The 15,301-nt window shown below is 40.0% G+C and overlaps 1 protein-coding gene across 1 annotated transcript; it reads left to right on the forward strand.

Annotated features, from left to right (window-relative positions):
• Nucleotides 1-4,785: 4,785 nt before the first annotated feature.
• LOC104073498 (butyrophilin-like protein 8) lies at nucleotides 4,786-14,680 on the forward strand (the record flags this gene model as incomplete). The annotated part of the gene is made up of 5 exons (XM_009573301.1): nucleotides 4,786-4,858; nucleotides 6,603-6,959; nucleotides 7,454-7,738; nucleotides 9,780-9,806; nucleotides 14,654-14,680. Coding segments are annotated over exons 1-5 (769 nt in total), but the record flags the coding sequence as incomplete, so codon positions are not given.
• Between the last annotated feature and the right edge of the window lie 621 nt (nucleotides 14,681-15,301).

Consider the following 15,301-nt stretch of genomic DNA (forward strand, 5'->3'; position numbering starts at 1 on the left):
ATATCTGGTACTGGTGCATTTGTGTTAAATCCTACAAATCACATAGGAAAGGAGACTTTTGAAGGAGCATGAAACAGTTTTGCAAAGACAAAACTGAAGAAAGCATGGAGGAGATTGCTTGAAAATGAACCTGCTGAATGATGGAGCTTATGATGACATCAAGAATGCAAAATGTGATTCTTTCTCCTGTGAATCTTGACATTTCCTAGATGGAGTCATCACTGATGAGGTGAATTCTGCAGGTCCATCTTGCAACCTCATCAGTGATGACCCCCATCTAGAAAATGGGCACATACAAAGCATGAATTAACTTCCTTAGGGATGCAGGGGGAGGAAGGGTTGTCTGAGATCACTATAGAAGTTAGGGTTGAATTTCTCAACTGGACTCCCCATATCATCCAGGTTTGGATGGTGCCGCCAATGCCCAGGAATGCAATATTCTGCCTGGGAGATATTTAATGACCCAGACCAAAGTCCATAGACCTTTTAGGCACAACTTCTTGCTTCTGCTGAATTTGATTCAGCTTTGAAGAATTGAGACAGAGATATTTTAGGTCTGACAAATTCTCCTGATATACATGACTTGCATTATGAGAAAGGTGATATATCAAAGGAAACCTATTGAACAGAAAGCTTTTAGTCACTTTGTTGATGAGAAAAAAAAAGATATGCTTCATAAAGAAATAAAGTGGGAATGTCTGGGCTGCCTGCTAGAATTTGTTTAGCTGAATAGCAGAGAACAAGTTGAAACTGCAATAATGTAAATCCTTCAATGTAATAAGTCATTACAGATTTTTGAGAGAATTAGCTGTTTTATTTTGAACCCTAATTCTTCTATTGCACTGTCTGTTGTCATTACAAATTATTAGAAAACATGTCTAAAAATTTGCAAACAAAAGGAGACGTCACCAAAGCAAATTCACATTTGGACTTAGCAGGGAGAAGTATTGACGGCAGGTCTTTTCTGCCTAACCAACATGTAACTTCCTGAGAAGATTTTAATGTCACTCATCAGAAGCTATCTGACATAGATAACAAAGTGCTATTTTGGTATCATCTAATATGAGCCTAATCTAGCCGTCCTTCTGAAAATATAAACTGTCTGGTTTTGTAAGAGAACTGCAACTGCACACTAATCAGCTAACAACCAATCCCTTCAGTTAACGAGGCAGTAAGACAGTACTTTCTTTTCTGCAGCAGAGGAGTTATTCTTTAGGAAAAACAGTTACCATTTACAGCTTTTTTGTACAGTACAACCAGAGAAAGCAATACCTCTTTCTAAGTTCCCATCTCTCTATTGCATAGAGATGGTGTACATGTAACTTTAAAAACATTTTTGGCATATTTTTGAGGATGCAGTGTGTGAGGGAACAAATGCAAATAATCAGAAAACTGCAGGTTTTGGTCAAAAGTTTGATAATGGGAGCCCACCTCCATGTGTTAAGATTTAGCTTTCCATTAATTTATCAGGATGGTCCTCAATGCCATGTCTGTGGAGAGAGGTGCCTGCATTTTCAGAGGTAATTTTCATGTGAAACAAGCAGTTATTTTCCTGAGATTGTGAAAGACAGTGGAGTTTGAGTTATGATTCATCTCACGATACGATAAACCACCATATTTGATTAAAGGAATCACAGCCCTGGATTCCCCACATGCAATTAAGCTGCTGTGTCCTTGGCTGTTTAAAGATGAGGTTTTGGGTCTCAGCTGGATGTTTATTCTCTCTCTACAGTCAAAGGAGGGACAGGCAGCTCTACAACATGATCGATCCTGCCTGGAATCCATAAAAACCACAAGAGTTTTAAATATAGGTGCAACACTTTTGTATGCAGAATCCATCCCACCTTTAAGTGAAGGGGAATTCAGCCCCATTTAGATGTTCATTAGTCTTTTTCTCTGTGAAGGGTCTGAGTCTTGTAAATCAAGTTATTTTCCTGCTCACTACAGCTCTTAACTTCCTCTCTCTCTAATACATAAATAAAGCTGGTGTAATTGAATCATAAGGTCTCGCACTTTAAAGTTCTAAATTGCACAATTTCTAAATTTCTATGGTTTCCTACCTGGTCTCTGTCTTGTATATTCATAGTTCTAACTTCAAATCATCCTAGTGGGTGATGGGCTCATGCAACACCCTATTTTGGTTTCTCTACCTCGCATTCATGCTGTTTTCTCAGTTTTATTTGATTGTCGGAAAGCCATACTAGAAAATGAGTTGCACTGCACAGGTACAAAAGGATTTGAAACATAATCCTCTTGCTGTACTTTGGATCTAGGTGTGTAGGCAAATCAAGCCTTTGGATATCTTCCACTATAGGTTGTTGGTATCTGCAGGTATTGGCCGGAATATTGCACCCAAGGACAAAAAACTGCTCATGGTGAAATTTCAGGTTTTGATACTTACAAGCTTTAGTGAGGAAATTAGTGAAGTCTATCCCCTCTATAGATATGGAAAAAGAAAGTACAAATGTTCAGGTGATAAAAGCCAAAGGTTCCTCCCTTCCATAATCCATGCCAAATTTAAAATGGATACTTTGGATCTTGCTATTCAGGTAAGGAATTAAAATCTGGCTGAAACAGAATTGCGAATGATCAGGTTTTTGAAGGGGTTTGCATTAACATTTAGTGGGGGGGTTGCTATTTACAGCCCTCAGGGAATGATTCCAGTTTGGAATTAAAAGGGCTTCTTTCTTGCCTGGATCAGTGGGAATACGTTACAGTCATTTAAGGGTGCCATTCCAATGAACTTGTTAAAGATCATTTAAGTTTCTTTTTATTTACTGCCTTAATGTAACGAATAAAACAGTCTGCTTGTGTAAGAGTGGATAATGCCTAAATCTGATCTATGATTTTGATTTTGAATCAGACGCTACCTGCTAGCAACCTTTATTAAAGAGATTAGTCACTGCAATATTAATTGTTATTTGCTCAAAAGAGATAGTTTGCTGAAACTGTTGTGATGGATGGGGTTGGTTTGAGGACTGCAACGTGCTGTTTATTTCCACTTATGAAAGCAAATTTATTTGCTCTTGTTGTGTCAGCAATATAGATTTGTTACGTGTTTGTCTGGTAGGCATATATCAATATGACTTATTATATATGCCATGACACAGATAATCTTAATTAATGAAATATAACTCAGGTATGAATTTATTCTGGAGATAATCAAGATAAAGGGTACAGATTTTTACATTCGTGTATGTGCAAGCAATAAATCTTTGCTAAATTTTCCAGCTGGTGAATGGTGCAAATCCGTGGCATTTATTTTCTGTCTTTCCCTTTTTAAAAATATTTTTTGGCCTGTGTCTGAGACCCTTAGCTTTATTTGGAGGAGTGTAAAACAGAAATAGATCAAAAGCAAGACAGACAGGCTCTGTACCTTTGCTGCAGTTTTTAATCCCTTTTATTCTTCCTTCATTCACTCTAGATCTTGGAAAAGCTAGCTTTGCATTCGGGTGAATAGTTAATCTTTCAACAGAAATAGCAAGGAATGAGTGCAGATTACAACAATGGGCTTGGCATTCTGCGGTTGCAATCCCTAGCTTCATTTTCGACTCTACTGCTTCATCTTTCTCCTTTGTTAGGAAAGCAAAGGTACACATGGGTTAGCCTTCACTAGGAAGTGAGCACCAAGCATATTCTGCAGACTTTGCATATGAACAGAAATGCTTCTGGGCTCTAAGGAAACCAGTCCCTTCTGATGTTGAGTTTGGCGATACAAGTACTCTAGGTTAGTCTAATTTTTTCAGAGTTCATATGAAAAGCTCTGGGTGGAGGAAAGTACTTATGCTTTATACCAAAAAACTATTGAAACATTGGTGAGATTCTGTGCACCTGAATTTACACCCCTAGAATCTGCATGCCAGTGTATCCTCTCTGACTTCCTTTACAGCAATCGATAGGTTGCTTCATCTTACCTACATATTTCTCTCCAAGTATCCAAACTTACTTACTTAACTCATATACAGCAGGTGAATTCCAGCCATTGCTGCTTTTACTGACTTTATGGGCCTGGAATAATCATTTGACAGCCAATGTGTGCTACTTAGGTCAGGAATTTCCCAAGTTGAATCCATGGTTTCAAACAGCATGCTCATCTGCTACTTACAGAAGTATGTAAGCATTTTATTCAAAACAGGAATGATGTAAAAATTGATTTTTTGTCTTCTGGCATTTTTGAAGATCCTTTCTAGAAATCCTAGCTTCTTTCTCCATCTAACAACAAGCAAGTATGAGTAAGAGAAACAATGCATGGGAGTTTCAGTGCACAGTAAATGCTTTCTAGCAGGACTTGGAAATGAATGAGCTTTTCATAGACTTCTGTCTGCCTCATGGTCTCACCTGCCTGAATTTAGACACATCCTATTGGGTTTAGATTTAGCCTCACATCATCTAAAAAAAATGCTTCTGTCCTGGCTAGAACTTCCCTGAACACTGTCTCATGGACCCTTGGGGACCAGGCCTGTGAAGTGTTCTTAAGACCCAATATAGTGTCCTTCAAAGTCTCTCGGAAATAAATCTCTTTTCTCTGGTGGCTAAGCATAAGTCTTAGAATCACAACTTAACTGACTTCCATTAAAAACAGCTTATTCTGTCATCTTCCTAATTTCACTCGAAGGTACCTAAACACCTCGAGGATTTGTCCTTGTGTCACTCCGTATACAGCGATATATAGAGAAATGTATGGCTCTAGTTTGATTCTCTCTTCCCATTTTCTGTTCTGTGCTTGAAAAGATTACAGGAATCTGGTAAGATTTGCTTATTGATGTCTTACAAAACAGCAAGGCGATGGGTTCCAGATATCAGCAGGCGACAACTCTTCACATCATTATTTTTCTACAGATAATTCATTCAGTCACAGGTAAATCTAGGTTTTGTTCTAATCCCAATTTGATTTAGAATGATATCTAATTTCCAGAGCTAGTGGATAGATCTAGAAGTAAAAAAAAAAAAAAAAGTAGATTTGTGAGGTTTTTTGGCACTGCATATTTTATTTGCAACATATTCGTAGCAATACCTCGGGTTTTTTATATACATAGCAGACACTCACCATTCCCTCCACTCATTGTCTGAAGCCAGAATCAAACAGTAGCATTATATGAAATCTTAATATGCTTCAATCGTGCAGATGGCACAATGCCTAGGCAATACTAAAGACTCACTTAAACCTTCAACATGGGATTATAAATAGATTCACAGGCCCCCAATGACTGTTCTTCAGGCATCTTTCTTTCTCATTTTTGGAGTTATTTTTCAGCTTGGCTGACCCTGTCACTTTATCATGCTGAGAAAGCCTAGGTTCCTTTTCGTATCTCCCACTTTAGAGTGGTGAACTGAATGGGAAAGTAAGCTCTGTAAAAGGCCATTAGTATTTTTGCTATTAAACCTCAACACTAAGCTTGTCCTTTTTTGCTAACGACCATTTTGCAACAAGTAGCCTGCATTTGAAATGAAATGTACTTACTGTGGTGTGTTTCATCATTGAACGCAGCCGTCCTAGTGAAAAGATTATGGACGTCTGAAATTGGGTAGGCAAAATCCTGCCTTTGTGAGTTCCAACTTTATAAAATGAGCTGGCTTTTCTGCATGATAGACATGCCATTTCTATGTCTGAAACAGTCTACAGACTGAGCTCAGTATTCTCAGCAGCATCTCCATGGGGTTACACTATGTTCTTAGGTTAAGTGGTAATGGTGAAGGATGGCAGAGGACGGCAGGGGTCTTCAGTTACAAAACTGTGCTTGTATATGCTCATATGGACCTACAGAGATGTGATCTAATTACTGTCACAGGTTATCTTCCTCTCCAACCCTCTTGTCCCATCAGTCTATGTCTGGTAAACTAGCCTTTACAATGGGAGATTATGGAACTTGCTCTTGAGATAACATCCTGGTCCAGAGCATTTTCTGATTCATTGATTTTTACCAGAGCAGAATAGCTCCTTTTTCTTGCATTCACATACCTGTATGTATTCCAGTTTTCTATAGGAAGTGCTAATGAGAACATTTGTGACAGTACTGAGTCCAGCTCTGGAGTCCTCAGCACAGGAAAGACAAAGACCTGTTGAAGCTGGTCCAGAGGAGGGCCACAAAAATGATCAGAGGGATGGAGCACCTCTCCTATGAGGAAAGGCTGAGAAAGTTGGGGTTGTTCAGCCTGGAGAAGAGAAGGCTTCAGGGAGACCTTATTGTGGCCTTTCAATACTTAAAGGTGGCTTATAAGAAAGATGGGGACAGATTTTTTAGCAGGGCCTGTTGCAATAGGGCAAGGGGTAATGGTTTTCAACTAAAAGAAGGTAGATTTAGACTAGATATAAGGAAGACATTTTTTGCAATGAGGATGGTGAAACACTGGAACAGGTTGCCCAGAGAGGTGGTGGATGCTGCATCCCTGGGAGCAATCAAGGTCAGGTTGGACAGGGCTCTGAGCAACCTGCTCTAGTTGAAGATATCCGTCCCTGCTCACTGGAGGGGGGTTGGACTAGATGACCTTTAAAGGTCCCTTCCAACGCAAACTATTCTATGATTCTATGATTCTATGATTCTATGATTCTATGATTCTATGATTCTATGACAGGTAAGATTTACATCTATATCTTCTTGCAGGCCAGTATAAAATTATTCCTCCTGACAAGCCTGTCACTGGAGTCATTGGAAAAGGAGTCATCCTGCCCTGTCAGCTGAAAGTTAAGATAATCCCTGAGAGACTTACCGTTCAGTGGATATTTACTGGAAACTCAAAAAAAATTGATGTGACCATTTATGATGGAAAAAACACACACAATCCAGTTCATGAGGACAAGACATACCAAGGCAGGACAAATTTTTTTCAGTCTGAATTTAATAAGGGAAACGTGTCTCTTCACCTGAAAAATGTCATGCTCTTGGACAAAGGGAAATACACCTGCAGTGTCTTTTTTGAGAATTGGTATGATGAAGTGGTGGTTGACCTGGAGGTGGCAGGTGAGTGGAATGACAGGCATTTGTTACTTCTTCCTCAGCTCAGTTGTATAACATCAGAAAGGTCTACGGGGTACCAATGGGTTGAATTCATCTCACTTGCTCTTAGCCGTGTGAAAGACCAGCCTCTGCTATAGCTTAGGCTACCTCTATTGCCAGCAGACTCTGAGTAGTCATAGATGTCCAACAAATTTCCAGTCAGTGCCATGCTACTTTATTTTAATTCCAGTTGTTTGTGGAGGTAACAAAAATCAGTCCAAAGATCTGTCTCTATCAGGACTGTAAAAGGGAGGTTACATACGTAAAATGTCCCATTTTAATGTAACACAGGAAGAGCTATTTACTAGCAATTTAATGAGAACTAAAATTTCAAATCTGATGAATTTACACACTGTGTTTATAGATAAATCTGGGGGAGACCTTCCTATCAGGTACTGTTTAGTGAGAGAATATCTTGTTTCCTGTTTGTTGGAGCTTGTTTGTTTGCTGCTCTACAGCTAAAGGTGATGAGTCTTCTGTTTTCCTGGATGGTCATGTGGGTCAGGGCATCGGCCTCACCTGCAAGTCACAGGGATGGTTTCCAGAGCCCAAAGCAGTTTGGCTGAACAGTAAGGGACAGACACGGAAGGAGGAAGTGACCACCCAAAGCACAAAGACTTCTTCAGGAGTCTTTGATATTGTAAGTTCCATGAATCTCGAACCAGGATCTGACAAGGAAGTCTCCTGCAGAGTAGTCAATGACCTACTCAGCGCAATGTGCGAATCCCGAGTCCTGATTTCAGGTGAGTGACCTCCAGGATCAATTGCTGTCAGGACCAGTTGGTAGGCTGCTGTCCATGGTCTCTCCATTGACCCTGGAGTGATCCTGGACATCCAGCCCAAACACAAACGACTAGTGTTTAGATGGATAACATAATAAGTCCACCTTTATGTCTTAGATTACTTGTTACATTCAAGATACATCTTAGCTATAAATACTAATGCAGAGCTCTTGTTAGCTGCCACCTGAGAGCACTGTGCCAGTTTGGAGAGGGAAGGATTTAAAAGTGCCAATGGGGAGAAGAAAGGTCCTACAATGCTGCCAGGGTACCTAGCACAATGACCTGCGACAGCTGGAATACGCTGATAGGAAATGCTGAATATCTGCACCCATCCCCTTCTCTCTCCCTAACGCCACCAATGATTACTCTGAGCTTCAGCATGTGCCTCCCTTTAGATGATTCCTGGTGTGGAAAGTGGGCAATTTTATTTCAAAAGATAAGAGGGGGATCCTTTTTTCCCATCTGAAACGCCACTGAAGACAGTTCTTTGCTGAAAACTTCATCTTGTGGTTGAACAGTGCAAATACTGTCCTCAGAGATGGGCTGCTCAGCACGTATCCCTCATAAAGAGGTAGCTTCTCCAAACATAGAATCATAGAATCATTAAGGTTGGAAAAGACCTCTAAGATCATCGAGTCCAACCGTCAACCCAACACCACCATGCCCACTAAACCATGTCCCTAAGCGCCACATCTACACGTCTTTTAAATACTTCCAGGAATGGTGACTCCACCACTTCCCTGGGCAGCCTGTTCCAAGGCCTGACCACTCTTTCAGTAAAGAAGTTTTTCCTAATGTCCAGTCTAAACCTCCCTTGGCGCAACTTGAGGCCATTTCCTCTCGTCCTATCGCTAGTTACTTGGGAGAAGACACCAACCCCCACCTCGCTACAACCTCCTTTCAGGGAGTTGTAGAGCACGATGAGGTCTCCCCTCAGCCTCCTCTTCTCCAGGCTAAACAGCCCCAGTTCCCTCAGCCGTTCCTCATCAGACTTGTGCTCCAGGCCCTTCACCAGCTTCGTTGCCCTTCTCTGGACACGCTCCAGCACCTCAATGTCCTTCTTGTCGTGAGGGGCCCAAAACTGAACACAGGATTCGAGGTGCGGCCTCACCAGGGCCGAGTAGGTATATGCGAGAGAATGAAAATAAGCTACTTCATAAAATAGCATAGCAGCTTGCCTTTATTCAAATGATTGTTACTTGATGATCTTAGAGGTCTTTTCCAACCTTAATGATTCTATGATTCTATGAACGAGCACAGTTGGATTGCCTGTACATGGGCATCTAATACTATCTCTGATGGCCTGTAATAGCTGGCAGCACAGCACATGGATGTTTTGGGATTCAAGGGAGACCCACAACCTTCAGAGGTGGCAGGAGGAGGCCAAAAAGGATACATTACAGCAAATAGAATGGCACTAGATGCATATGCTTTGGCCACTGGAGGCTCTCTTAGCTGTTTCAGAAACATTCAGTGAAGGTGACACCATTTATATTTTACAGATGTCTTCTTTCCTTCCACTTCACCTTGGATGACGGCCTTCCTTGTAATTTTATTTCTTAATATATCTGTTACTGCTGCTATAGATTATAAACTAAACGGTAAGTATTTCCATCTACAACAGTTGATACGGAAGTTTTCACTTACAATGCAAAACACAGTTAATGACATAAAACGTAAATAACATTTTGATGTCAGATTCAGAAAGAAACGTAAAGGAATGAGAGGGACACAGAAAAAATTAACAGATGTATAGTTAAAAGTAGAGTATGGGTGGGGGCTGCATGTGTGTGAATGCACAGAACATCTTTTACACAGAAGTCACTACTATGAGATGCCACTGTGTATGATCACAGATATTTACAGGCACAGAATATGATTTTAGCTTTTAGAATAGTGGATTCTTGAAAAAATTCTCATTTTAAAATCATGCTTCAATATTCTCAATAGACACCTTGTTTAAAAATTTAAAAAATTTTAAAAGTTTCTTTGTTTTTTCCAGGTAGTTTTAGACAATCCCATAAAGAAGGTGAGTCATGAAGAAGCTAAATAGAAACCCATATGACCATATTTTAGGAGAAAAGTTTATGTTTCTGTACCAGCAACAGTCTCGGAAGCAGTTTTATAGGCATGGTAATAATGCAGGCATGATCAATATTTAATATTTCAGTTTTGCAGAGCACCAAGGTAATGTGGGGGTATTTGGACACTGCCCAGCTCTGACTACTGCCACGGCTGCTTAAGCAGGGAGCTTTGCTTCTTTCGCTGATAGGCAGATCTCTTTGTGAGCACAGTTAAATCGGGGTAGTCTCCTGCTGCATAGACTCCAATACAACAACACAGTCAATGTCTTTTATTGCTCCAGAGCTCATTCAACTGTTCCTCAGGATAAGAATAAAAAAAAAATATATATCCTGAAATATAAACATCAGCTGAGGAATCCAACACAAAGATGTTTTTATCTGTCTACCTATCTGCATGTGGAAGTGCTCCTTGCCTCTAGCGCTTCTCCAGATGTGAGGTTATAGAGGGGCTTCATCAGTAAATGGTTGCTGTTCCAGTAGCTCTTTTTTCTTCAGGTATTTCTAAGGTCTTCTGGTATTGAAATAAACCTCTGTTAAAATGACTTAGTTTTTCTATAGAACTGATGGGTTCAACTTTCAACTACCATTCCATAATAATATACCATTATATATGACTGGTATAATTTTTTTTTTTTTTGAGATATGGAATAATTAATATTGCAATTTTCTTTTTTTCCGCAGTAAGATTGAGGAAGAGCATTCTAACAGGTAAATGCTCCTCAAAAACTGTGAGGATATCTTGAAAACATAAAATCAAAGACATTGTTCATTGTTCATTGTTCATTGACAGCATTTTAATTTCTTGGACATGAATCTCTAAAGTAGCAGTCGTTATCGGCTTAAAGGATTCAATGACAATTGGTCACATTGTCCTTTATAGTTAAAAAGTATTGACCTCTCCATAGGTAGCCTGAAGTAGAGTAAATCACTCAGGGTAATCCTCTGATGCTTGCAAGATGGTGAACAGACTGATACACAGTGATCTAGTATAATTGCACTAATATCTTGAGGTATAACCTTACCAATGTTGTAGTTGCTCTGAAAATGCCGTTATTCTATGCCAGGTTTATTTTCCATTTTTTGCATGGCTGGATCACAGTAATCCATGTATTCTGATCTTTTGCCTCTTCTGTTTTAACTGCTAATAATTCCCAAGATTATTAGAGAAAAATAAAATTAAATAACAAGCCTTGAGCTGTTTACTCTTAAATTTTACCCCATGGCTTTGGCTCTGATCCTCTCATCCAGACAGTCTAGCCTGAAGAAACAACAATTCCAAACTGCAATTTCATTCTGTGTGTCATCAGCATATATTTCCTCTCAAATAATGATAACAGTAAACAAGACATAGTCTAGAGGAGCTCAGTAATCTCATTTTGGCCTTTCAACTTACCAGTGAGATTCAATTTATTTAAGTTTCTAAAATAATAGAAGTCTAAGGGTCCTCCTGAGGGTCTTGTCTTCATAGTCAGCTAAGAGAAACAGGAACACTGAGAGAGAGATCAGATTCAAACTGAGAAAGCTATTATTGAGAAGGAGATTGGAAGGGGTGGTGGGGTGGGCTTGCCATTGACATTGACTATAAGGGATCTACAAAGCAACTAGATGAGATAAGAGACATTCATCTTGTAGATACATAAAAAATGTAAGATGAAGATCATCTAATCTCTCTAGCTAGTTAAGGTCTCCTCCAAATTTCTGTACTAATTTAGCTGGTTTTTTATTTGACTTCATAATTCTCTGTGTAACTCAACCTTCTTTACCTCATCAAATAGATTAAGTTGATCATGGGTGGTCCTATGTTAATATATTACTGAAGAAAAAGAAACTAAAAGTATTCAAGAAAACGTTGTAATTAAACTTTTTAAATCTGATACTGAAACTTATACATTAATAATCATGTATAATTTCTTTCAGAAAAAGAACGTTTGAAGACAGAACTAGGTAAGAATATAGTTTTCTTGTTCCTTTTAGTACTTCTAGGGTGCATGCTATTTACATCCCCAAAAGAGCAAATGAAATGTAGATTTTTATATGAATTATTTCTGGATGTGTCTGTTCCCTTTAACAAACATTTTTATGACCTGTTTTCATGTTTGATTGTAAATTAAAAAATGATCCATTTTTCAATAACTTGTTGGAGCTTTGGTAATTGAGGACAATGAAATAATTTTAAAAGCTCATCTCATCATTTTTAACTTCTAAATTAAACCAATTGGCCAGCCAGTAATGTTTTTTTTCCCTTCCTTTTTTTGTTTTGTTTGTTGATCAACTTAGAATCACAGAAGAAAACAAACAACGGAGGTAAATATAGCTCTACAATTAAAACAATGTTAATCAACTCTTACAAGTAGAATCATAGAATCATAGAATTATTAAGGTTGGAAAAGACCTCTAAGATCATCGAGTCCAACCGTCAACCCAACACCACCATGCCCACTAAACCATGTCCCTAAGCGCCTCATCTACACGTCTTTTAAATACTTCCAGGGATGGGGACTCAACCACTTCCCTCAGCAGCCTGTTCCAAGGCCTGACCACTCTTTCAGTAAAGAAGTTTTTCCTAATGTCCAGTCTAAACCTCCCTTGGCGCAACTTGAGGCCATTTCCTCTCGTCCTATCGCTTGTTACTTGGCAGAAGAGACCAACCCCCACCTCGCTACAACCTCCTTTCAGGCAGTTGCAGAGCGCCATGAGGTCTCCCCTCAGCCTCCTCTTCTCCAGGCTAAACAACCCCAGTTCCCTCAGCCGCTCCTCATCAGACTTCTGCTCCAGGCCCTTCACCAGCTTCGTTGCCCTTCTCTGGACACACTCCAGCACCTCAATGTCCTTCTTGTCGTGAGGGGCCCAAAACTGAACACAGGATTCGAGGTGCGGCCTCACCAGGGCCGAGTAGGTATATGCGAGAGAATGAAAATAAGCTACTTCATAAAATAGCATAGCAGCTTGCCTTTATTCAAATGATTGTTACTTCTATTTCATTTTTAGTCACTGCTAAAATATATTACTTAGTGTGGCTCTGTTTCTAAGAGGCTTGTGATACTTTTCTGCTTCTGTGTAATCTCTCTGCCTGGAGTCTTGCTGACTGTACTGAGATTTCTTGAAGCTCTGGCCTACTGCTCCTGTTCTTTTTCAGTTTCTGGTCATATTATTCAAACAGCTGTAACAAAGCCAAAAATGTACAGCTCAGACTCTGTATCCTGAGAAATATTGGCTTGGATGTTTAGCTACATACAAAATAAGTACTAAGGAAAATGCTCTGTCATGCTTCCCCCTCTCTTCCTGCTTCATCCCTCAACCGGGATACCAACCTGGAGAGGTCACGTACAGCAAAGACCCTCCCAGAGGTCAACTCCTTTTGGATGAGTAGGCCTCCTGAACCCCAGGCAGGAGACTTTAGGGCATCTCAAATAACATGAGACAGCTTGTGCCTATGAATAGACAGTAGACAAATAACATTAGACAACTTATGCCACAATAAGGAGGATACTATCAGTGCCATCAATATTGATCAGCAATATCGCTAATTGCACCTAGAGAACTCAAAAATAGACTCCTGCATTTTGTCACTTGAGCCTGCATACCAAACTATTTTGACTATGTTCATTTGGGTTGAAATTCAGCTGTTTATACTAGGATATCTAGATTCTGCTGAGATGCCATGAGGTGTCCTGCCCAGGGCACACCATTTCAGACAGCACTGGAGGTGTATAATGAAGGGAAGAGGGGCAAGAAAAAAAAAAAAGAGTGCCATAACTCTAGAACATAGAAACAGTGCAGTATAGTCATGATAATTTACACCTGACTTTTATCCACAACATATGCTTTTAAGAATTTAAGTTAACAAGTTTTCACATGGCAAATTTTAAAGGAAAAAATCATTTCAATATTTGCACAGTGACAGAATTATTTCCTTCAAATCTCACCTCTTAATTTTTATCTCCTCAAGTTTTTTATTTCACTTACTATTCTTTTACAGCAATGTCTGAAAATAGACAACGCCTTGGTAAGAAAACATCTTATATAAATCTTACATTTTTATAAACCTCATAAAAAAAAAAAAACAAGTGTTCAGATGAGCCTAAGTATGCCATCTGTGAGGGTGAAGCCAACATAAATATCTCCTCACAGTGAGGTTCAATTTTCTTCTTCAAGAGATTTGCCACACAGCTTGCTTTAAGACCTCTCTGGACTATGAATAATCCTCCTTGCCAGAAGCTTTTCTTACCTAAAAACTACACCAAAGCTACAGGCACCTATGTTGCATCATGTGTTTTTTCCTTACAAATCACGTCCACCTGAACGATTACAATGACAGCCAAGAAATTAATTTCTTCCACACAGCCCAACTGGCTGACTTCATGTCCTCTAAAATGCTTATTAAATGTAAACAAATGCAGACCTTCCCTAGAGTCCCAGTTTGTGTCCCTCATCCTGCAACGAAGTCTCAAAAATTTAAATCACACTGATTAAAAAAAGTCCTCATACTGACTCATGGCATTGCTTGATCTTCTATTGTTTGGGGTTGTCCACCTTTGAAAAAACCCTCACAAAATAAGTGTTAATAACTGGAACATCTTTCCCTTTCAGAGCGACTCAAAGCTGAGCTGGGTAAGCGGTTTAACAGTTTTATTTTTTGCTAAATGTACTGGTGCATTAAGTAAAGTCAACCCTGAGGCAGAATCACAGTAATGACAATAATTGCACATCAATAGGCAGAAATACTCTAGGTTGACAAGTATCTAACTGCCAATAGATTCATAAAACACTATTCTCTGTTTCCTTTCTGTAGATTTCTGGGAAGCCAGAAGCCACGCAGGTAAGCTGGCAGGAGGAAGGGTGTGAAAATGCAGTGGCCATCTGTTCAAGCTACCCTGAAATGACAATGCCATGATTTTAGAGATCCACCAACTGAGCTGGAGTCACAGGAATATGCCTGGCTTGGTTACCAGGAAATGAGGCTGGGATGTGACAGCTGGGAAAACCGAGAAAAGGAGTTGCTGAAAGGCGTCAAAGTCTGGGGTGGGGTGTGGACGCAATTCCAGAGAGGACAGATGGCCATATGGAAAAGAGAAAGAGAGATTTATTGTAAAGCGTGTGGACTTGCTCACCGAGAGAGGACATAGCTGTGACAGCTCCAAGGTGCCTCTCGGTTCATCAGTGATTGCATGCCCTGTTCTGGGGAACGTTTAAATTCTTTGTTGAATCACGCCAGGACCGCTCAGACCCTCGAACGCTTCAACCCATAGCCCCATGTGGAAAGAGGTCCCTGAGCCACTCTGCTCATTGGATGATTCTCATTTTCACCTCCAGTTCCCATCACTGTGAATCCTGACTGCCGAGTCCTGGAGCTCCAGGTGCCAGGGGCTCCAGATGTGGAGAGCAACGCGTCTGAACCTGCTGGCCCTAACGCTCCCTCCACAGTCCCTGTCCTAGTGGG

This window comes from Fulmarus glacialis, unplaced genomic scaffold (assembly GCF_000690835.1).
Source record: "Fulmarus glacialis isolate BGI_N327 unplaced genomic scaffold, ASM69083v1 scaffold2152, whole genome shotgun sequence".
Lineage (NCBI taxonomy): Eukaryota > Metazoa > Chordata > Aves > Procellariiformes > Procellariidae > Fulmarus > Fulmarus glacialis.